Source organism: Chelonoidis abingdonii, chromosome 19 (assembly GCF_003597395.2).
Source record: "Chelonoidis abingdonii isolate Lonesome George chromosome 19, CheloAbing_2.0, whole genome shotgun sequence".
In the NCBI taxonomy this organism is placed as follows: domain Eukaryota; kingdom Metazoa; phylum Chordata; order Testudines; family Testudinidae; genus Chelonoidis; species Chelonoidis abingdonii.
The window spans coordinates 5,827,398-5,851,706 of NC_133787.1; the positions used below are offsets into that span (position 1 = coordinate 5,827,398).

Here is a 24,309-nt window from a genome sequence, read left to right on the forward strand (position 1 = left end):
AACCCAACCAGTGCCTGGGTAATGACCAGCAGCCAGAGATAGGCTCCTCTTGCACCTTCAGCTCTGCCAATACCCTGCAGCCCCCTGCTATTCCAGTTCTAGGCTCCCACCCAGCTCAGCCAATGCTCCTCCGTCCTGCCCTGCAGCCCCCCGCAGCTTCCTCCTAAACAGGGGCTCAGATGTATAATCCTGCTCAGTCCCCATTCCAATCCCTGCTAGACACAAGGCGGAGGTCATCAAACTCATGTCACCCGTGACCCGAGGCAGGATTGGAATCCAGTTCTCCAGCTGGCACGTGCCCTCCCCTTTCTGTACCTTGGCCCAGGAAAGCCAGTGTCCAGAGCCCAAGGGAGCAGCTCCTGGAAGCAGCTGTCTCCCCTGGGTCCCAGCACTAGTGCACTGCATGTGGGGAAAAGCTGCTGCTAGATGTTAGCACTGGCCAGGCAGGCGGGCGAGAAGAGGGGCCGGGGAGATGGCTTCCCATTTCCCCAGGGCAGTGCACTGAGCAACTCGCCCACCCACCCCAGGGAGGAGCGGGGCTGTAAGACCACTGACGTGAGGAGACAGGGAGGGGAGGGGAGGGGAACAGAGGGGCAGGGACTCTCCTTGAAACAGGCATTAGAGCCAGAGCACCTTGGATGGACCAAGGAGCTGGGCCTCTCCTCTAGGACCTTACCTGGGAAAAGGCCTCCCTTCCCTCGGGCTGGGGGATGTATCCCCTTAGGAGTGACCAGACTGGTGACCTGCTGGGGTGAACCACCCAGACTAGGATCCGCATCTCCTGCTCCATGGGCCCAGCCAGGACACGGCACAGACAACACATGCACAACATGTGGATGGGCGCCAAAGGGAAACATCCCTGAGGGCTGATTCCTGGGGGAAGAGCCGAGCTGAGGATGCATTTCGAGTTCTGCCCCTCCGAGCCTGTGGCTGGGCGCTGAGCCGAGAACGCAGCCAAGGGAGGTGGCGTCTGAGGACAGGGGGAAGAGACCCCCATGGCTCAGAAGTGCTGTAAGGGAAACCCACTCAGCTGTCCCCTCCCGTGGGGAATTCGGCGCTTGGGGCCCATGTGCTTCCATGAAGCAGAGATGGGGGCCCCCAGCAACTGGCTGCTCCCCACTGCCAACCCTGCAGCGATGAGAGATCAGGGGCTGCAGAGCACGGACATGGTCTCCCTCGCCCAGCGGGAACACTGGGAGCAACCCAGATTGTGGGGCAACCCCCCTCTCCCCCAGCAGGGAGGGGGCCATAGGCGGCCTTGATCCAGGCACGGGAAGGGCAGAGAGCGGCTGTAGGCACGGAGGAGTCTGCAGTGGGGCATCTCCTACATGCTTGAGGGGGGAGTAGGCCTGGCCAAGCGCATTCAACTCAATGTGCAAAATCTTGGTGTAAGTAGTCCGAGAAAGGCTCCAGGGGCTTCGTCTTCTCAAGCTTCTTTGTTAGCACCATGGTGGTGAAGAGGGGGATCGGGCTGAGGGGGGTCATGGTGGGGCAGGGGTCCAGGATCAGACCCACTCCTGCAAGGAGCGTTTGCAGTAGAGTAGCATCCGAGGAGCCCCCTTCCTGTGCATCTGGATGATGGCGTAGATGAGGCCCAGAACGCAAAGCAGCAGCACCAGCGGCACCATCACCATGACGATGCTCATGGTCCGCGTGTACTTGTCTATCTGCACCACGATGTCCACGTCATTGCCGTTGCCCCGGGTGGGGCCGCTGTAGTCCTCCTCCTCCTCCTCCTCCTCTCGGTCACTGGGGCGTGCTTCGGCCTCCCCTTCGTCCCCCTCCCGTTCGGCATCCGTGCCCCTGCCGTCCGGGTTGAAGGGAGGTCTGTCCAGGTCAGGCCATCGGTGCCCAGGGTCGGGGTCTGGCACAGGTGCCTCATGGCAGCCCATGAAGTCCCGCAGGATGGACTTGGGGTACCCCGGCTCCGTCTTCAACCGCTCATTGTCGAACTTCCAGTACTTGGTGCCTTTGTAGAAATAGGTGTACGCTGGAAGGGAGCCAATGAGAATAGGTTAGTGCCATCTGATCTGCTAACCGCTCGGCCACACCCCAGAGTCACCCTCTTTGCTACCTTCCCCGCCAGGGAGCCACCTCCTCTGGTGTTCCGCCTGCTGCCACACCTGATCAGCCCACTGGACTATCTTGTCTGCTATCCTCGCCTCTGGTGGTAGCCAATAACTGATGCTTCAGAGAAAGGAGAATAAAGCTGGTGACAGTGCATTTGGCTAACTGTGCAATGCTGAAGGATGTGCATTGAGGGGGGGTTCCTTCCTGACCCCTGCAGTGAAGAGTGCATGCCCTGAAGCATGAAAGTTAATTTCTCCTAGTGCAAATATAATTGAGTCTTAAATTACTCATCACCTTCCTTTTTAAAGCCCAGTCCCAGGAGCTGACCCTATCACTCCGCAGATCCAAAATCCCACTACATGCTGTATGAATGAGCACTTTGTTTGCGACATCCTGCTGGGAGTCTGTTCGTGGCCAGGGACAAACAATTCCCTTTGCTTTAGCACTGCCCCAGGGGAGCTTAGCGGCTGGGGCAGTGCTAAACAGAACAGAAGATGGGCATTAGGCTGAGATAGGTTATGCTCCAGCGACCTGGAAATGGTGCTGAGGAAATTGAACTTCCTGTAAATCCAAATGAGGTGCTCTGCTATGCCCTCTGCAAGCTCAGGGGATGACACCAGTCTCCATTCCTGCACCCGCTGCACCCGGCTCAGTGTAATGCTCCTGCTCCAGTGCTCTTTGGTACCAGGAGCCAGGTAACCCTGGGGGAGCCAGGCAAAAAGCAGCAGCCCCAGCGTGAACACAGGGAAAGGAGTCACAAAGGCCAGGGCAAGCAGAAGACTGCAATCTGCTGGGGGTTCCACAAGAGAATTGGGAGGGGCAGTTGAACAAGCTGATCAGTGGCTTCTCAAAGCATTGGAGGGGCGAGGGGGTACCAATACAACTCCAAAGCAGGAGAGAGAGAGAAGGAAAAGGGGGCAGGGTACAGAGACAGGGAAATGACCAAGTTCCTACCAAGTGGTGTGCGCCCATCTGGTTCCCACGCCCTGGCCAAAGGGCTAGGAGGTTAGAGAGACAGGGATGAAAGGGACTTTCCCTGCTTTTCTCTCTGTAATCTTCGCAGCCAGAATTGCAACACCTCCCCCCCAGTTGTGAAAGAGCCATAAAAGGTAGTGATCACTGTTATTCCAGGAGCGCCCAGGCCAAATCATCAGCTGGTGTCAATGGCTGCAGCATCTTAGACTTCCCTGGAGCTGGGCCCATGTACATCTGCTGTGGGTCTCCCCTCCGAGTCTGATGCAGGTGCTGATGGGCAGTGCTGGGTGATTTCCCTGCTGGGGTGGGGGTTCCTACAGAGGGGGTAGCTGGCTCCTGCAGGAGGGCTCTTGCGTCTCACTCACAGGCATCCGAGCTCAAGAAGGCCCCCTTGGGCGTGGGAGGGATTCCCACCCACACGGTGATCAGTTTCGGGTAGCCAGGATCCACGGAGTGGGTCTCCTCGTTAAAGCGCCAGTACCTGCATGAGAACAGACGCCCTTGTGAGAAGAGGGCACCCAGGCAGCTCAAAGGTGTCTGTCCCCCGCAAGGCAGCACCTCGCCATGGCTAGGGCAGTTCCGGCCCTGGCTTAGAACCAGCAGGGGGCATCCTGCTTGCTTAGATTGCGGGAAGCGTGTATGTGGGGGGGAAGATACTCCTCCCGTTCACCCATCCTAGTCCAACCAGATGCTCAGCGACACACACGACGATACCTTTGGAATCTCGGAGCACAGTGCAGAGATGGAAGGAGCAGCAGCAGCCCCCTCATTTCACGGGAGGGGACACTGAGGCACAGAGCCAGGTGGTGCCTTGCCAAGGTCAGTGGCAAAACTGGAACTAGAACCCAGCCTCCCAGTCCCATGCATCAGCTGCAATGCCCTAAGATCGCTGGATCCTACCCACAGCATGCAGATTGGAGCGGCACATAGACCCCCCTGCCCCCAACCATAGGTTTGAGTGTCGCAGTGCTGTGGGGTAGAGGGATTCTGGGGGGCTGGCAGGGAGTCAGAAGCAGAGAGCCGTGGGGAAGAGCTGCCGCTCCAGGTGAAATCCACTGAGCTGCAGAAAAGTCTCTCAGGAGAAGAGGCAGAAGGGCCAGTGCTCGGGAGATTATATGAGGGGCTGGGAGGAGTAGGATGATAAACAACACTCAGTGCATCCCATCGGGGACACCCCGCATAGTCCCCATGAGACAGATGGAGAAACTGAGGCACAGAGCAGCAATTGAAATAGACAGAGCTGGAAATAGAAGCCAGGGGTCCCCACAGCCAGGCCCCTGCCCTGACCCCATGACCACGAGAAGCCCTCCCATCTGCATGGCCCATCGGGGCCAACCCACCTGTCCCCGCGGAAGAAGAAGGTGTGTCCCGTGGGCTCCCACCAGATGGCAGTGTCGATCTTGTCGTAGGGAATGCCCTGCCCATAGCTGGTGAGGGGCTGCGGGTACCCGGGCTCCAGGTTTGCCTCTCGGAAGAGCCAGTACCGATCCCCTGGAAAGGGAAGGGAAAGCAGAGATGGCAGGAGGGCCATGGGCCACGTGGCATGTAGGAGACAAATCACTCCGCCCAGCCCTGGAGCCCACAGGCCTCCCGGCCAGGCGCGTACGACCATGCACTGCTGTGGTGCTGAGAAACTGCTTGGGCTAAACTCAGCACCCACGTCTTAGCCCCCAGCCCCATTCTCCCGCTAAGACATGGCCTCTCTCAGCAGTAGCACCCCTGCTGGGCACCATCCATCTGCTGCACTGTCAACCCCCAGGGATCCTCCTCACCCAGCCCCAGCTTCAGCCCCTGAGCCTTTGCCCCTGGCATTGGCTGAGCTGTGGGGGAGGCCAGGGTTCGGACAGCAGAGGGCAGGTGCTGTGGGCAGGACTGAAGGGCATTGGCCGAGGGGGAGGGGGAGCCCAGGGGTGGGACAGCAGGGGGCAGGCGCTGCGGGGCAGGACTGAGGGGCACTGGCCGGGGGGAGGGGAGGCCTAGGGCTGGGAAAGCAGGGGGCAGGCGCTGTGGGCAGGACTGAAGGGCATTGGCCGGGGGGAGGGGAGGCCTAGGGCTGGGAAAGCAGGGGGCAGGCGCTGTGGGCAGGACTGAAGGGCATTGGCCGAGGAGGAGGGGAGCCCTGGGCTTGGACAGCATGGGGCAGGGGTTGTGGGGCACGGGGCAGGGGTGGGGTAAGTCTGCCCAGCTCTGGGAGCAGCAATCGCTCACTCTCTCCAGCTCTGCATTCACAGAAAGCCCCTGCCCCTCCCTGGGTCTCTCACCTTTGAAGAACACGAATTTGCCGTCGTGCCTCTCGTAGGCAGCGTCGATGTCCCCAGCGAGGCCCCTCCAGAAGTGCCCGATGGGCATGGGATAGTTGTCCAGCACCCGGTTATGGCGAACCCTCCAGAACCATCGGCCCTTTAAGACAACAGGCCACCAGGTGTGATGCTCAGCACGGTCCAGGAAAACCTGCCCAGCCCACTGCGAGTGGGGATCCAGGCCCTGGGCTTGGCTGAGGGGCAGGATTCACTTGTAGGGCTGGTTGGGACGGCCCAGGGCAGATCTCCTCACCTCAACCCTCCGCAGGCTCAGGCACATGGCTTCCTCAGGCAGCCGGGGAAGGGGGCAGCGGGTGGGGGAAGTAAGTGTCCCATAACCAGAGGGAATGGAGGGAGGCACAGGGCAAGATGGAGAAATGGGGTGCTTGGTACCTTAAACACAAACATTTCCCCGCGTAGCACAGCCACGGTGTCGAACTCTCCATCACAGATGTTGGGCCCGTACTGGTCGGGCCGGTCCGGGTTGCCTGGTTTCGGGGGCCGATCTGGTTTACCGGGGGGAGGTGGCTTGGGGGGTCTGTGGTCTGGCTTTCCAGGGCCACGGGGAGTCACCGTAGGGAGGGGCCGGGTGGGCTGGGGCTGTCCATCAGGGGCACCTGGGAAAGAGGAGGGGACAGTGAGAAAAACACTTCCAAATGTCTAACCCAGCTGGGCAGGAGCGAATGTGCAGTGCTGGTACAAATCTGCAGGCGCCTGGGCCTCACCATACCATGCCCCCATCTTCATGGGCTGCATGGAGTCAGTGGGGTGAGATCTTGGCACTCAAGGCTCCAAAAGCACAGGCCCCTGCCACGACAGCTACACGGGAATCGCTCTCAGCAGTACAGGGCCTATGACACAACCCGAGCAGGGCAGGACACTCACGAGACAGGGTAGTGCCTAGATTTTATTGTGACTGGAGACAGATGTTCCCCACATATTACAGCTGTATGCCTGGAAACACCCCTGGCTTGGGGGCAGAATGACAAATCCATTACTTCCTTACTGCCTGCTGCAAAAGGGATAAAGAAGCACTGGAAGAAGTCTCCCTAGCCTCTCTGACGGCTCCTGAACTCCAGTCCAGGTTCCCAAACCGCAGCCCAAAGGGCAAGCACAGGCAACGCTGGGCAAGACACCATGACCCCGTGCTCCACGCCCACTGCGATGTCCTCCATACAGCTACCTTCTCAGTATGGCGCAACAGGAGTCTGGAGAGGGGAAAGGGCCCAGCCCACAGTGGACAGCCACTTCCAGGCAGATCCAGGGAGGTTGCTCTGGACGGCTGGAACTGCAGAGCAGGTTCTGGTGATACGAGGGCCAAGTCTGAGGAAAGGGCAGAGGGGAACCTGCCTCATTGCCTGGTGTACCTGGATCGATGCTGCATGGAAAACCGGTAGCTCCGAAGGGGTTAACAGCAGCAGCTTAGAGTTCTTGCTTTGCTGAAGGGAAGGGACTTTGATCCGGCCTGTCTCTACTTCCCAACTCACACACCTGGGCTGGGCTGGCCAAGCCCCGCTCCTCACCAAGCCCCCATGCAGGAGGCTGGGACCCCACTCACCGTACAGCTGCTGGATGCCCTTGAGGTCGTCCTCGGGCAGCTGGAAGTTCTCCGTGTCCATCCACTGGTAGAAGGGGGCCATGATGGCACTGGGATTGCTGGAGTGCTCCAGCCCCAGCGAGTGCCCCAGCTCGTGGATGGCCACCAAGAAAAGATTGTTGCCTGGGAGGGAGAAATGCGCTGTCAGATGCGGACACGAGCTCAGGGACTGCCCCCAGCAGCGTGGACAGACCCCAGGACACTCGCCAAGCCTGGGTCTCCTGCAGCCCGATATCCAAGGGGTTAACAATCCTTTCCCTTCCCCCAGACCTCCCTGTGCCAAGCCAGGAGCTCTCCGACTATGCGCCAGAGGGGGCTGTGCTTGGGATCAGGACACAACTCCCAACTCCCGCTGGACAGTGTCCCCGGCCCATCGGCAACCCCTTCAGCCTTCAACTCGTGCTGCGTCGCGCCCACACCATGCGGGGCAAGAGAGAGCTGCCTCCTCCTTCCTCGCCAGCCACGGTTCCACAAGTGTAAAACTCAACTCAGTCTTAACTATAGCTGCTACAGCCAGAAGGGACCGCTGTGATCACCCAGCGTGCCTCCTGCAGAACGCAGGCCAGAGAACCCTACCCAGTAAGTCCAGCCTCAAGCCCCTAACTTATGGTTGAGCTAGACCAGGTCTTCTAGGCACATATCCCGCCTTGAATTAAAGACTTCAACTGATGGAGAATCCACGACCTCCCTAGGTACACTGTTCCAATGGCTAATTACCCTCACTCTTCAAAACTTGCCCCTTATTCCAGCCTGACCGTGTCAAGATTCAGCTTCTCGTCATGCCTTTTCCTGCTAGTTTAAAGAGACGATTACAACCAGAAATCTCTTCCCCATGTGGGTACTTGTAGGTACTCTCAACCTTTTGGATTCCAGCTGGCACTCACCCTCCCCACACCAAGTCCCTTCCCTCTCTCTGCCCCAGTCACCAGCCTTCAAGGTGCCAGCCAGTCTCACCAAACACGTCGGTGTTTTCCAGTGTCCAGGGTTCATCTGAGTCGAAGTGTGTGTCCCCTCCCATCCCAGGGCCAGGGAAATACGCATGGGCGAGGAAGCCCCCCATGCCATCGAAGGGGGAGCTGTCTCCGTGGAAACCGGAGGCGAAGAGCACCATGATGTCGGCCTCCTTCCTCCTCTTGTGCCTGATGTCATCGTAGGGGACCTCTTGGAAGACGAGGGGCGTGGCCTGCTCCCACACCCGGAAGGCTCGGCGAATGGCCTCGTACGAGTGGTACCGCCCCAGCTTATCTGTGTAGTTCTGGATGCTGGAGGCACAAAACTGGGGTGAGGTGGGGTTGTGCGATCGCTTGTGAGGCATGAGGAAGTGGGACAGGAGAGGGACCAGATGGGTCAGTTTCACTTTGATTTCAGGTCACTTTTGCTCTCTGGCACTATCCCTGTGAAGCAACATCTGGGCCGCAAACCCTGCAGGGGGAAAGCTCACATCCCACCCCAAAACGGTTTTACGGGGCATTATTCATGTATTAGAACATAATCCAAACCTTTCTCCAGCAGGGACTGACGCCAGGATCTCCAGCTCCAATGTGCAGACCTAGCTAAGCACTGGGGAACGGAGCCTGCTTCCACTGACGTCAATGGCAAATGTCCCACCGGCTTCAGTGGGGAAGGAGCAAGCCCCCAAATCCCCTGTGCACAGCAGAGGAGCGGGGAGTTCTCTCTGGATCAGCCATATGGGGTAGGGCGGGGGGAGAGACAGACACTGGCCAACGGGTTACATCAAGGTTCATGATATCCTGAAAGCTGGGCCCTGCCCTTCCCTAGGGGCTCTCATCTTTGAGTCTTGTTGGTCCCTTGGCAAAGGGCCCGAGACATCCGTTTACTGCCCCATTTCATGCCCTGGGAACTCTAACAGCGCTGCCTTACGTTTTATAACCATCCTCTCCTGGCTGGCGGGGAGAGTGGGGGTGGGAGCGAAGCAGGCAGCAGAACCCTGTCCCAGGAAGGGAAGCCAATGTCACTGCTGGAGAGCCAACCTCCAGTACAGACAGCAGAGCTGCATCGACTCACAGCAGCCGACAAGCTCACCCCGAGGCAAGTTAGAGACAGCACACTGCATCGACCCAGTAGGCTGCTCGTTAACTAACAGCGGCACGGCACCTGGGCAGACTGACATGGCAGCTGCGTAGCACCTAGCGCTGAGCCTGGGGTAGGGAGGGCTTGTTTTGTGGCGAGGCCCGGACAATGGGCCATCTGCTGTACGTGCTGCTCAGCTGAAATAATGCCCCAGGTAGATTGACGCATGGCTGCGGAGCAGATTCCGGTCCCTAGCCCTGCTGCCCCACCTGGGGGTTGTGCCCTGGGCATGACCCTCCTTTGCTCACCCTGCTGTAAATCAAGAGGAGCTCCACTAACGTCAGTGGAATGACAGCCTTGTAAAACTAGAGTAAGTGAGAATCAGGCCCCGGGTGGCGAGCCGTTTGCCCCTGCTGCATCCTGCGTTTGGCCTAGCAGCCTGGGAGGCCAAACAGCACCCAGTGACGCACGAGTGTGGACGCAGAGCACTCGAAGCCAAGGCCCAGTGGGCTGAGCGCCAATACCTGAAGGTCAGGTGGGTTTGGCTCCAGCGCCGCCCAGTGAGTGCGTACCGCTTCCGCCGCATGTTGGCTTTGATCTGGACTCCAAACTGATCCGGGACACCACAGCGAGGCCGCTTCATCCACCTGGGGGAAGTGAGGACTGAGGACGTGGGGCTCATGCTAGGACTCAGACAGCAGAACATAGTGGAGGGGGTGGGGCAGCACCACTGGCTGTGCAGGGGCGGCTCAACGCCCAGCAGCAGACCAGACCTTAGGCTCTGGGAAGCTAGATGCGGGGGGCACCAGACAGGTTTCGAAGTCCCACCCATCTGGGAGTGTCTGGAACTGGGGAGAGTCAGGCGGTTATTATGGTTGGGGAGATGAAATGGAGGCCTGCCAGATGTAGGGTGTCGGGAGCTGGGGTCCTTCGGGGCTGAAAGGGGAGGACAGCTCCATCTCCTCCATTGCCCTGGGAGGGGGGCCCTCCCACCCTGACGTGCCGGATTGTCCAGCCAGTGTCTCCTGGAAGCGTCCCAGGGCCCGGGAGGGAGGGGAGCTTACACGCTTTCACACGCTTACAGCTTGGTCTCCTCGTCCAGGACGCCCGTCACCGTGATCCCATAGAACCTCTGCATCTCGGAGAGTGCGGAGGCCAGGATCTGCGCCGACCGCATGGTGGACATCTGCCGGCTGGACTGCGGGAGGTAGCCATACAGCCGGAGCCAGGCCTGCAAAAGAGGCATGAGAGTCACATGCTGAGCCTTCCCTGTGCCCATGGTCCCGGGCGCCTGGCTGGCACAGTGGGCTGGGGAGAAAATGGCAAACCTTCCACCTCCAGCTCAGGCCTTTGTGTGGCTACCAACCTGGTCTGGAGTCAGACTGTTACCCTGGACGGAAAAGTCTCCGCAGCCCCTTGGGAAAACAGCCCCGTCCCTGCCCTCAGTCTCCGGCGTGCCCCTCTACACAGTCGCCACAAGGTCTGCTTGTGAGCTTACTGCTGGGGTCAAGGCATCAGGCTCCAAAGGTCCAGTTTAGCTGGCTACTCCCATGCTGCTGGGACAAGCCTGGGCACTCCGCTGCTGGGAACTGCTCCCATGTTTGCTGTGTGCTGCCTTCTAGCCACCTGGGGGAGATCACCCTCCCCCCCCCCCACACACACACCCCAGCCTCAGGGGAGTAGCAAGGGACAGAGACTGGCTGCAGCCCTTAGCACAAGGGGGCCCTCAGCTCACCGGGGCTGTGAGGTACCCAGGTAATGCAAATAAATGATTCTAGCCATAAGGGGCTGCTCCTTCACGGACCCCTCTAGAGACCTGGGATCCTGATGTTGCCGCTCTGAAAAAAGGACAAATAAGAAGGAAAAGGGGCTGTTTACATTCCAGGCCCAGGAGGCTCTGGGGGGCTGTTTACATGGCAGATAATAAGGCTTTGATCTCCCTCCTGTTCTTCCAACCCTTTGCTTTTATTTACCTACTATTTTTAACCTCCTTTTGCACATGTGGGTCTGTCAGGCTGCTGGCCAGAACTGATCCCTCCCCAAGCCGAGATCACGTATCCTAGGTTGGGCCACCCCGCTGGACGGTAACAACAACTGGCAACCCACATGCTTGTCACAGAGAGGGGGCAGAGAGGGGTGGAAAACCAGGGACTGTGCCAATCATGTGGCCAGGGAGATTCCAGGAAGCATCAGCACATGGGCATCGGCTGGGAGGCGGCATGCTGGCCGGGAATATAGCCCAGGGGGTTGGCAAATCCAACTGGAGAAGGGTCAGTGGGAGGGGAGGCTAGGGAAAGCGGAACATGCTGCTGCTTTTCTAGCGCTGGTTACTCCTGACCCTTTCATGTTATTGTTTCCTTTTTTCCTCACTTGGCTCTAAGCCCCTCACAAGCAGCCATCTGCAGACAAGGGAGCACTGCAAAGCCCTAGCAAACAACCCTCGTTAGTGCAGGGAACTTCAGAGGTGGCTGCATCCTGAAGAGGCAGATTAACATGTCAACCCGTGGGTGAGGCAGGAGATAAAATGCAGAGCAAGGAGGCGGCTGGGGAAAGCCAGTGTTTTATTTAATAGTGAGCGTGGCAGGTTGAGCCCTGCTGTGGATTCCTTGGGGGTGTGTCCACACAGCAAAGAAAAAACTGCTGCTGGCCCATGCCAGCTGACTCAGGCTCGGGGACTGGCTACGGGGCTCTTTCGCAGCTGTGTAAACCTCCGGGCTCAGGTCCTGGCTCTGGCTCTAGACCCTGCGCAGTGGGAAGGTCCCAGAGCCTCGCAAGCCCAAGTCAGCTGGCATGGAGCAGCTGCGGATTTTTCTTTGCTGTGTAGACACACTCTGTGTGACCTTGGGGCAGGATTTGCCCAGGAGCTTTGGAAATCTGACCACTGTTTGAGGAGCTGAATTGAAAAGCTGTCCCCTTAGAGCTTGCTTTTCAGAGGTGCTGAAAATCCACCCTCAGTGTTGGACACTCACCACCCAAGCAGATTAGCCCACCCACCTTGCTGCCTCAGTTTCCCCAGCAGTACAATGAGGGCAGTAATAGCTGCTTTTTGTAAAGTGTTTTGGGGTCTACGGGTGGGAAGCAAATCAGAGCCCCATCCCTGCCCAGAGGAGTTCACAGTCCAGGTTAGACCCAGGGGAAGAGGACAGTGGGGGGAGAGGGTATGGAGGACAAGAGGGAGACCTGCCCAGTGAAAGTTCGGGAGGGGACTGTTTTCCCACCAGATGCTTCCTGTTAGCTCAGTTTCTTGTAATATATGTGATGTGTGTGTGGAAATGGAGTCAGCGCCCAGAGATGAAAGGATGGGTACAAAGAAGGCAACAGGGAAGGAGATGGTTTCTTTGTGTGAAATACTTGGCTGCTTGCCCGAAGCAAAATCATTTGAGCTAATTCAGCCAGGCTTCTGTCATTGATCTGATGGTTCCTTAAAAGGGGCTGGGAGGAGAAGGGGCAGAATAAACCAATTTGCAGTGTCAGCTCTTCCCTGGCCCACTGGGACGGGCTGAGAAGAACTCATTACTTCCTGCCAGCAATGTACAGCCAGTGCCCAGTGCCACCAGGGGAGAGCCTCGGGGTCTGAGACCGGCCTCACGCCGACCAGCGGGAAGCAGGGCAGGCACAACACAAAGCCAGAAGTGCTGGGAGCTGCGCTGCCTTTCCTCTAACCTCCCATCGTACAATTCGGTCTCATCCAGCAGTTCAAAGCCTGATGCTGGGAGTGGCTCTATTGGTGCAAATCCACAGCTCGAGGCGGGGCACACGCAGCCAGGCTAGCAAAGGGCCGAGGCCCCCCCCTTCGTTCTATGGCTGTCGAGGGACTTGGCTGTCATTTACAGCACGAGCCGCCCCAAAGAACTTTGCCTTCCAGTGAATCCTCTAAGCCAGGGGGCCCAGCTGATGAAGAGCAGGGTTCCTTGCAGATTGCTCCAACTACCACAGTGATGCCCCTCAGCCCCCCCCACCCCCAAATGCCGGTGAAAGGAGCTGGGAAAGCAGCCACAGATGCAAACCCAAATGCAGACACTGCAGTCACCAGCTAAGCTCTGCCTGTGTAGCCTGAAGTCAGGATCTGATGAGGCCCCCTCCTCCCTTTGGGAGCATTAAGCCACCTGGGCGTGAGATCCTCACCAGCCCCTGAGCAGGCCTTACTGCCTCTAGCGGCAAAGCATCTCCACATCCGCATGGTCATAGCTACACTTACAGCCTTTCCTGCGACTTGGCTGTGCTAAGGTTTACAGTGTTCTGACAGGGGACTCTTCTGTTGTCTGAGAGCCCAGTTAGCTACGGCTCCTAAGCTCTAGTCCACTGCTGCCACGGATTCACTACGTGACCATGAGCAAGTCACTTAATCTCATCATGCCTCAGTTTCCCCACCTGTACCATGGAGCTAACCTGCTGCATCTGCCTTGGGAGAGGTTTGTGAGGATCAAGTTGTGGTAATCTAGCCTCCCAGTCCCAGACCTGAACTTTAGCGTCCACAATCTGGTCCTGTCCCAAACCTGGACTTTTGCGTCCAAAAGTCTGGGGGCTTACCTGAAACTCCCCCAAGCTCACTACCAGCTTGGGTATTTGGGCTGCCACCAGGTCAGGTAGGTAATTTACTTTAGGGGGCCTGACCTCCCCCTTTCCTCTCTCTGGTGTCCCCAACCCTCCCTGGGTGGGACCTCCAGATTCCAAATCCCTTGGATGCTAAAAGCAGGGGGAAATATCCCTTCTCCCCTCCTTCCCCGGCTTGCCCAGAAACCGGTTTCTCTGCTTCCCAAGCGATAAGCGTTCTCTACCCTCAGGACAATTGAGATGCAAAATGCCAACAGCTTGGCTTTGCCTTCCCCCGTGTCTGCTCTCGTAGCAGTAACAGGAAAAAAACTTCAACCACAAGAGAACAGAGAGGATTCTTTGTCTCTTGCCCCGTAGCCTGCTCCTTCCCTGAAAGCAATAGGAAAATAGCTCACAGCCTGGCTTTTCCCTTCCCTTTGCCTCCCTAGGAAAAGAAACTTCCACACGTTTTAAAAGAAAAAGTTTATATAAAAATAGAAAGAAAATATAAAACAATAATCTTGCATTAAGAAACTCAATACAGGCTCTTGCTTATAAGAAGATATGAAAAAACAGTCTGATTTAAAGATAGCCCAATTAAACCAGTCCAACAAATCAACATACAGGTAAATACACCACAAAGATCATCATAGCCGAATTACTTTGCGTTCCCTGGGTACTTACAGATGTTTAGAAGAAACTTTAAGATAAGATGGAGTTAGGAGGAAACCTTGTTTACTCACAGCTGAGCAAACAACAAAGACCCCTGGTATACAAATTCCCGCCCCTGACTTTAAACAATCCAGTTCTCTGATTGGTCCTCTGGTCAGGTGTTTGGTTACCCTTTCCAGGTAAAAGAAACTTAACCCTTACCTTACCTATCCATTTATGACACAAGTACTCTTTTAGAAGTGCTTTGAAAGCCACGGCTGGAGAGCACTAGAGAAGGGCACGGTGTTACTCCTTCGGTGTGCCAGTGGCAGGCTAGATTTCGGGCTGTGTGAAGTCAGAAATCTCTCCCTGGAGGGGCGATCCTAGGTGCTTTAGACATCTCTGTCACACTGTAAGCACTGGAACGACTGATTAGTAACAGACATCAGTGGAGCTGGGGGAAAGACATTCCCATGTTCTCCCGCCCAGCAGAGCGGAGGCTGTTGGGATTCAGTGGGGCAGGGTGAGCTGAGGCATGGGGAACCGCGGCAGAGCGCTGGTTGCTAACACCACTTTGAACTTGCATTTTGTTGGCTGATAAACATGCTCTTGTGTGAAGAGGCATTGTGAGCTGGCTTCACTGTGAATAATTAGCAGGTCACCAATGAATCCTCACTCCTCAGTGAGAGACAGAGCGTGACAGACAGAGGGCTCATGAGCCTTGTTTTACATTTGGGGAAACAGAGATGGGGCATGACTTGACTATGGATACACAACAAACTCGTGGCAGACTCTGGCCAAGAATCCAGCTCACTTGACTCCTGGCCTCCTGCTCGAATGAATGTGCTGCACACAGAATTGCCCTGTCCACCACGTGTCGTGGGCAAACCCTTGTAGAACAGGATGCCCGTGAGCCATGCACAGTGACTGAGCACGAGCATGGCAGAGGAATGGGGCTGCTGGCTGCCCACTCCACAATGGCCAATGCCTGCCAGGCAGGGCAAGGGCCAGGTGAGTGGACTGCATTACTGGACCAAACCATTGGGCTCTTGCAGCTGGTTTTCGGTGGGGGGTGGGTGGGACGGGGGAGACAGGTGAAGCTGCAGCTGGGATCACAATCACTGAGCATGACAGTGGGAGACAGCCATAGACCTAACCTACTTCCTTTCACTCCACTTCCCCCAGCCAGGCAGGTGTCCCATCCCCCATCTCAGACTTGGCTGGAGACACCCCGCATCAAACAGCTTGGTTTCCTTAACATCTCCCTAGAAGAGCTGGGCTGGGGGCTGAGCCCTGACCACACTGTCTCCCCCATTGAAGGCAGTGTGGGTCCTCACCACTTCGCAGGATCAGGCCCTGACAACATCTCCTCTCTGCTCCATTAGCTGCAGTCACAGTTCCCTGGCAATGGCTCCAAATCAATAATGACTTACCGGCCGTGTCACGCAAAGGATCCCAGAGTGCTTTGTAGCCTCGCTCAAACAAGGGCAGGGTCAGGCCTCTTGGAAATCCCAGCCCTGAGCATGTGCTGGGGAGAGGTTCTTGGAACCTATTAAGAGCTGGGATCATGTTTCTTCTTGCACTAGGAAGATACAGCAGCCTGCCTGGTTTGTTTCCTTACACTGATACCAGCCCTGATTAACTCAGAGTGGAGCAACAGATTTTTTAATAAATCAATGGATTTGCTAACTGATTCATAGCAATCTGATCTACAGGCATGTGTGGTCTATCACGATTTGTATCCAGAGGTCCCTGCCAAGACCAGGGCCCCTTTGTGCTGGACACTGTACATACACAGTGAGAGAGAGTCTCTGCTTCCAATCGCAACAGACACAGGAGAAAGTAAGGGTCCATGTTCCCATTTTACTGCTGGGGGCTTAGGCACAGACAGGTGAAATGACTTGCTCAAGGTCACTCAGGAACAAGCCCAGAATTCAATGCAGGGCAGCGCTCAAGTCACAAGACCACCTCAAGGGAAACCATGTCAGCCAGTCACCACGGAGTCTGAATGCCTGGGTAACAACACGGCCAGCCATGGGGAGGGAGGTGGTTACCCCACAAGCTGGGGCAGGCAGTGCTGCAGAATCCAGTTCCCGTTCAGCGAACATCTCTGTGTGCTGGGCTCCCTGCGGACATGTGGACACAGGGCAGGGGCTGCTAGCCTGTAAAGGGAAAGCCTGGGAGTTGGGAGATCCCTTCCCTGCAGGCCTTGCCAATCTCCCCAGCACAGCAGCTAGCTGCTCAGGCTACGCCCTGCCCGGCTAATGGAAGCACCATCTCACTTGAACACCATTGCCAGGATGCGTAGGAATGGGCTTGGCCCAGAGCCCAGTGGTGGGGGAGGCAGAGACCCGTAGCACAGGTGTGCGACACCCCACATCATAGGCCTTCGGGCCAGAAGAGCTAAACCTTTGGCTAAGCTGCCAGCACACAGAGGGACCATGCCATTGACAGGACCCAGGTCACCACCAGTCAGATGCATGGCCAGGCAGGCAACTGAAAGCCTGGAGCAGCCCCGGACTCAGCTTCCGTGGGCACCTGTCCCAGGAGTACTAAGGCACGGCCCCAAGAGGACTGCAGCTGAGCCAGAGCGCGAGCTCAGAGGCCAGGAGGTCACTCAGTAATCTGCTCCCCTGATAGCACAGCACAGTGAGATCGGTGCTGTGTGCCACCTGCTAACCATCACTGTGCTAAGGAATGTCAGTCCCTCAGGCAAAACGCTCCTCCCTAGGACTCTTGCTGTACATGGAAGCTGCCTATTGTTACAGCAGGTTCTAGGGTGCCTCGTTTAACAAAGACCTCTTTGCAATATGGAGCATGTGCTTGTGTGAGGCACTTAGGTATTTCTTTAAACATCTGCGGGTTCCCCCACTCTCCCTGCCAAGAAGGCTCATACCATCCTTCGAAAAGGACGAAACCTGGAGGTCAAAAGCAAAGCTTCTCAAACAGGACTGCAACCCTGCCCCGGCTCCAACAGTGCAAGTGCTAACACGCCACTGAATGACCCACTACAGCCATGGGACGCTAACTGGATAGTCTCAGGAGTATCCATTCATGCTGAATCATTTCAGGTGAGCTTCAACCCACTGCCTCAGAGCTGGTTCGAACGGCTGTTTGAGGAGTCTGCTGAAAGAGCCAAGGAGCGAGTGTCCATTCGGCAACTGTTAATAGACCTGTACCCTGTGTGCACCACGGCTAAATTCTGCCCGGGGGCCCTGAATTCAGTGGCACGCTAGGGAAGTAGAAATTCTGCAGAAGCTTCATTTACATTCTATATTGGAGGGTATGAATGAATTAAAACATGAAATTGATCATATAATTCAATTTCAGTAGCTCCTTGCTTATCTGGAGATTAGACTACAATAGATAGAATGTATCTTTATATTTCAGTTTTTAATATGCTACAAATTTTTGGATTGACGTGAGGGGGCCGCTGAGGGGGCTGGCCTGAGGGGGCGAGTAGCTGGGGTTTTGAGTGCCCGAGGAGGTGTATGAGGCAGTTTGGCTTTGTGGGGGTAAGCACTTCAGCTGGATGTTTCTGCTAAAATGATCACTAGTGAAACAGATCCAATGGAGACATTGTCATCACTAGGCTTCAGAGTTAATCAGATTGAAGTGTTCCAACCTCTCAGAGCTCCTGTTTCAGGCTGTCTACAGGCCCAGGCAGACAGCATTTCGGTAGTTTATTTTCTATTTGCATTTTTAAAGCTTTCCCTGTAATTGTGAGGACTAGAAAGACTATAAACACTTCTGTTCTGGACCACAATCCTGCAGCAGGAGGTGTATTCCACAACAAATTATTGCTGAATTCAGGAGGCCCCAGGGTGGTGCTATGCCACTGCACAAAGATGAACGTGATTCTCAACTGCCACTGGGTATCTGGATGCCCATTTCCCACTGATTTGCATTGGAAGAGGGTGTCGAATGCATCAGCCGGTAGGTCTGGGCCCATGTTACTGGATGAGACAACGCTCACACTAGGGAGTGGTACAGATGGACTCTGCTGTAAGGCCAGTGAGTGTGGGGTCTGGTCTGAGAGGAGCAGTCCCCTACAAAGCCCCACTGACTCCAATGGGAGTTAGGGTTGGGTACTACCTCTCAGGGTTAGCCCAATGAGATAGGATCTGATTCTCCTGTATTCTGGCTGCCTGCCTTTTATCAAGAGGCTCACTACTAATACCTAGCTGTTGGGGCAAAATCCAGGCAATGGATTCGCTACATTGAACGGCACCCCATGACTTTGCACTCCGCTTGTACCTATCCTCTTAGGATCTCAAAACACTTCACAAACATGAGTGTTTATCCCCATTTCACAGATGCGAGAAAGTGAGGCACAGAAGGGCTAGAGCAAGATCCCACAGTAAATCAGCGGCAGGCCTCCTGCTGCCTCATCTGCTGCTGTAACCACGAGGTAACCCTGCCTCCCCTACACATGCAGATGGGGAAAAGCAGCTTTTGCATACATATGAACATTTAAACCCAACCGGGAGGAGGATTTTGTTCCAGATGAGGTGTGGATGGTAAAGCCTTCCCTGGGACATACTGAAATACCAAGTGGAGAAGAGATCAGAGACTTGTTTTTTTTGCCCTACGTAGGATATTTTCACCACTGCATCAGTGTAGAAGGAGGAACTTCCCAAGCATGGGAACAGCATCCCAGGAACACCACCAGGTGATGACAACCCAGTGGAAGGATATGTATTATAATTACACTAGTCTTTAGCTGCCCGATTGCACGAGGTGCTGTACATACTCATCATAAAAGGCAGCCTCTGGCCTGATGAGCTTACACTTGATTGTAGATAGGACAGATGGGGAAAGTGAGACCCAGAGAAGCGAAGGGACTTGCCCAAAATCACACAGCAGGTTACTAGCAAAAAAACCCCACACAAACCGGAACAAAAACGGGACTACAGCTCACATTGACTCCCACTCTAGCACCTTTGCCCCTGGAGTGCCATCCTTGCCTTTCAGTTCTCTGAAACAACTGAGCCATGAACATTTCATAGCAACAAAGCTATTACAAACCCCCCTTGTCATTCATTAAGTGACACCCATATGTTAACAGCCAACATTTTACAATGTGCAAGGGCTAGAAGCACTCTACAGCTAGTGCAAATACTTACAGGACCAGTAAACATTTCCAAGCAGGGGTCCTGGCCTGATGATCAGGCAGCTCTTTATTATTATTAAATTACATTGTAGCAGAACCAAGGGGCTGCAGGCACGGCTCGAGACCCCACTGCGCTAGGTGCAGTACAAACAAAACAAGAGGCGGCAATGCCCTAGTCTTCACTGAGCTTTCTGGCATCCGCTGCCTCTTGCTAGATAAGTGAAACCTTCACTTCACCTGAATCCAGCTGACAAAACCAACGCCTGTTTGATGCTCACAGGGTCCTGTGATGGCTACTGAATATTAGTTTCTAGTCAACTCCCACTGAAATTCCAGCTGGTTTTCAAGCCAGGCCTAGGAATGAAAATTTTACAGTCTGCTGCCCCCTGCTGGACATGTTGCTCACTGCATGCTGTGAGCTGCCTTTCATTGGCTGCAAGTGGATGTAAGGTTAGCAAGTTGCTTGCTTTTTCTTCTCTCTGTAATAGTTCAAGATGTTGTAAAGGGTGGAAATTGAGACGCTTCTTTCATTTGTATTACATGAATTTACCCACTGGAGCACAGGGGCATAAGTCGCAATTGCAGAGCGTCACGATGCTGGTGCATGCAAATGACCATGTACTTGGGCAGCTACCTAATTTGCATGTGCAATCACTGTAATTGTGCATGCTAATTAGTTAGATGTATTTTTATATGCAGACAAGTTCTCAGAAAAACCAGGCCCTCAAAGTAAAGATAATTGGTTATAAACTCCAAAGACAGCCACATCCTGCAATGTCCTCTCATCCCACCACATATCTCCTACTCATCAGCCCTCACTGCAACCCAGCAACTGGGAATACTGAACGGGCCAGGCTCTCCGTTCAGCCAAGGTGACCTTTCAATCATGTTCTCAAACGTAGGTTGCTATCTTGCCTGACAGTGGGTCTCCTGAAGTTCCCTGATGGCAGGAGTTTTGTGCCAGAGCCATTGTGGGTGGCACATGAGATCTGCGTGTTGCTGTGGCACTATACAGTCACTGTCTCTGCAATGGGGATGGGGCAGGAGATGGGCTCACTATGCCCTTGACCCATGACACATCGCCAAGTGCCACAAGGCAGCGGAACTGGGGCAACACCTTCCTTGTGACATATTGACAGCTAGGATCCTGCCAGCAACAGGAGCGAAGCGAGTCCGTCTGGAACCTTCAGGGTTCACACTGAGTTCAGCCCAAAGGATGGGCAGAGACGTGGCTCATTCCTGGCCAAGCCATCTGAACGTGCATGCACATACACACACCGGTGAAAGCGGAAGGCTCTCCAGACTCCTAAGCATTTAGTATCCCCACTGTGAGGCCAGATTCATGACCTCTGCACTCCCAGGCAGGGCTAAGTGGGAAGAACCTGCTGGGCGGAGGGAGAAAACCAGCTCAGTAACCAGAGCCCTGTAGGAATTCCCTGCCCTACCCAGCCCAGCTCATTACAATCAGGTCAGGGCTTGGCGGCTGTGAGGCAAGAGCTGAGGTGCTGGTGGAGGGAACGCAGCACCGGTCCAGAAGTCTCATTTAGGACAGAGCCCCAGCCGGACCAGCAGGCGGAAAGCAGCATCCAGATTAAACTCCACAGACAGCTGGTGAGGCAGTGATCTTCCTGCACAGGCCTTGATTACACTCCCTAGACACAGCTCAAGGGCAGCAGCAAGACAGAAGCTCTTCACAAGGGAAACTGCTATATACACCCATGCCAATGCCCCCCCCCCCCCGTCTCACACGGACCTGGCCTCAGCTCTCTTGGGCTCCTCATCTGCTGCTTTATCCAACCCTGCAGAGTCACCTGCTAAGGTGGACGGGGTGGCCTGGTGCTACGCAGACATCAGAGGTTTTTCCTCCCCCACCCAGACTGTTTCTGAGGGATGGGAACATAGTGCCAGCTTGAAGCCCTCTCTGTGCACTGGCCCTGTGGATGCAAGTGTCTCCGGCCACACCACAGCCCAGCAATTCACCCCCAGCCTGAACCATAGGGGGACAGGTCCCCTTTTGGGGCAGGATGTTTCTGTTTGCAGGCCCAGTCAATCCTTAGCCTCTCAGCTGTAACCACCACCAAGGGGCCAATGTGCTGGGGGACACCTAGGCATTAGGGACTCAACTGGAATGACAGTACTACCGTGGTCACACAGATTGCTGAACCACCTGTCAGCTGTAGGTGACTAGCTGCCTGGACTGGCTCTCCCACTCCTTGGCCTGCAGCTGGATTGGAAGCGATGCCCTAGCAGTGAAAGGCTCTGCCTTCCATTCCCCACTCCCTCTCCTTATAGGACCAGTCAGTTGTCATTTAAAGATAACTCTCTTATTTCTTTACTCGGCCACTAGCCTTTTGACTGCTGAGGCTCAAGGAGCATCAGACAGCTCACCCCACGTGTCAGCCAGGGCCTGAACTGCAGCAACATCTCGCTCAACTCTCCTGTTTTACTCCATACATCACTTGTTACAAGACTCAAACCGACTTCCCTCCTGTATAAGCCTACAGCCTCGTCAGGCTCCCCTGAACTCAATGGCAAGACACCCACTGGCTCCCACAGTTCCCTAGTCTCTGTTTGAGCCGCAGGGTCCAGAATGGATATGCATCAGCACCAGAATGACTTAGTGAAAATGTTCTCTGCATCCAGCAGGAGGAGGCACCTGCCTTGTTTCCAGCCGTTCGCTGTCATTGACTGTCAGGCTGTGATGTTTTGGTGCTGGCGGGTAGAGAGAAGAGTTCCTTGGGCACGGAGAACCTCTCCTGGGACTTGTGGCGGCGGGAGGGCAGGGACTGCACACGTATAAATAGGGAGCGACACATCCTGCCCATGCCAGCCCTCCTCCAATCGTATTATGCACATGGGGATAATGGAGAAAACAGAACACTGCCCTGCCAGCAACCACTGGGCTGCAGTCATTAACAGAGCCAGCCACCTCCTCCTCCTGAAGTTCAACCATTTAACTTCCATCCCAGCTGGCCAGCCCCTTCCTAGTTCAGTTGTGGTCTCTTCACAGATCCAGTAATGCACTTTAGTCCTCATCCACAGCACCCCCTGCTATCCCAGTGCTGGGCCTATGCCAAGAGACCACCATGATCAAAGCCAGGAGCATAAAGGGGGTGTGGGATTATCAGACTCGTGTCTTGTTTCCTTGTCATCAGCAGCCATGGCCCATTTCACCCAAACACCATCTGGAGGCTAAATCTAAGAAGGTGGGTCTGGTTCAGGGCCAAATGGCTTCCATCTCCACCACGCAGCACAGATCCTCTCCCAGAGCCCTGTCAACACCTCCTTTCCCAACAGCCAGAAGGGGTCCCCAATGAGCAACAAAGAGCTTCCTCTTCAGGCTGGGAGGTTGGCCTACTGCTTCTGTAGCACTCCCAGCCTGTACTAGTCAAGGGCCAGGTCCTGAAAGGTGCTGAGTGCCTTCCACTCCTACTGAAGCTGGGCTCATCCGCCATCTTGCAAGATCAGCTGCCAATGGAGCTAGAGGCAGAGACCAGGATGTGATCTCTAGCCCCCTGGGCAGGGCAGCAGCAAGTGCCCTGGTCTCTCTGCACCTGTACTTCAATCAGATCACTCCCAGCTCACATTCCCCTCGCTCCCCACGGAGGAAGCTAAATGTGAACTTGAGCTAGCACAGTGCTGCAGCCTCTGGCTTTCCCATAAGGGAGGAAGGACAGACAGGGGCTGGGAAGTGACTGTACAATACATAGCAACTTATGGCTGGTGGAAAGGTGGTGAGGGGAGCGGGTGAGACCAGAGACAGAAGGGGCCACCAACCAAACCCATGCAGAAGTAATACCAGTGCGCAGATAGCTCATATAATAGAGATGATAGAAGCCAAGTGCGTTGTTGTACCTAAACACACATGGATATAGAGGGGATCCTCTAACCGAGCAAAACCAGAGCTGGAGAATGGAAATGTTACAGCTACAATGTTGGGGCAGAGCAGCGCAAGGCATTAACCTGCTTAGTTCCACGGGAATTTACACCCAAGACCTAATCGAGCTCAGGGACCTGCACACTTCTTAATTCAAAGCCACAGTCACTTTTCACAAATCTACCCCCCCCCCCATTATCTGGCATTGTAGCCCCCCCCGATTGACCACTTCAGGCCTGGTGATGATGGCCCAGAACACAGTGACAGGGCTCCGTGGCAGCTCCTTGAGGGAGCAGGGCCAGTTTGCCCCCCGGGATCGCAAGGGGGTGCCGGAAAGCGGAGCCGTGCTCTCACAAAACAGGATTTTTCAATCAGTGGGCAGAGTGAAAGCAACAGGCAGGTTCGAAGCGCAGGCAAATCAACCCAAGCCTGGGGAGACAAGTGTGCCTTTATTAAAGCACGGTTCCTGGCTAAGCAACCCAAGAACCTACTCACGCAGGGTGCCCCAAGGGCAGGTCTCACGAGGCCCCAGCCACCCCATCACTTGCAGGGAGAAGCTAGGCTGGGCAGCTGCTGTCGTTTTGCTAGTGAACAATTTCTAGTCATGGATCAGGGAAGAGACAAACCCAAGCCACAATGCCATGGGCAGGCGAGCTCCCCTCAAACCCCAGCTGGCAAAGCCGGGGGGGGGGGCTCCCCCAGCCCGGCTAGATGCCAAGGAAGCCCTTGGCTAGGCACCGCCGGGCTGCCCCCTGGCATACCCACACTTGCCCCCAGGTAAGCGACATCCACGGGCCCCTACCTCTGCATTGACTTCGCCATCCTCCGCCGCCTCGCTGCGCCCCACGGAAGCCAGCAGCAGCAGCAGGCTCCAGCCCAGCATCTTGCCAGAGCCCGTCGGGTGCAGGGTCCAGCCCGGCAGGCAGGTGGGGCTGGCGGTTCGCAGACCAGCCCTCCCGCCCATGCTGCTGCCGGTGGTCCTGCGCCCCCCGGGGGACGGCAAGGTCAGGCTCTCCCGGCCCCGGCTCGGGGCTGCCACTGCAGAGAGCCCCCGCCCGTCACTGAGCCGGCGTGGGAGCCCGAGACGCAGCAGGGACCCTGCAGCGCCCCCGGCTCGCTCCACCCCGCGCTAGGCTCCCGGGGCGCCGCTGCCTTCCGAGCC

General features: G+C 55.8%; 1 protein-coding gene across 1 annotated transcript; it reads right to left on the reverse strand.

Annotated features, from left to right (window-relative positions):
- Positions 1-985: 985 nt before the first annotated feature.
- MMP15 (matrix metallopeptidase 15) lies at positions 986-24,236 on the reverse strand. Its single transcript, XM_032785016.2, has 10 exons — positions 23,950-24,236; positions 10,056-10,204; positions 9,498-9,620; positions 7,897-8,204; positions 6,904-7,065; positions 5,739-5,962; positions 5,307-5,445; positions 4,386-4,536; positions 3,411-3,526; positions 986-1,990 (listed from the first exon to the last, which is right to left on the reverse strand). Exons 1-10 carry the CDS (start codon positions 24,109-24,111, stop codon positions 1,506-1,508), a joined length of 2,019 nt encoding a protein of 672 aa, XP_032640907.1. The 5' UTR covers positions 24,112-24,236; the 3' UTR covers positions 986-1,505.
- Between the last annotated feature and the right edge of the window lie 73 nt (positions 24,237-24,309).

Excerpts from the sequence above, each read along its gene's own strand:
- MMP15 (XM_032785016.2), bottom strand. The coding sequence starts at position 24,111 with ATGGGCGGGAGGGCTGGTCTGCGAACCGCCAGCCCCACCTGCCTGCCG. Across the intron at positions 9,621-10,055 it reads CTGGACGAGGAGACCAAGCT|GTGGATGAAGCGGCCTCGCT; the intron begins GTAAGCGTGTGA and ends CACTTCCCCCAG. Across the intron at positions 5,963-6,903 it reads GGGCATCCAGCAGCTGTACG|GTGCCCCTGATGGACAGCCC; the intron begins GTGAGTGGGGTC and ends CCTCTTTCCCAG.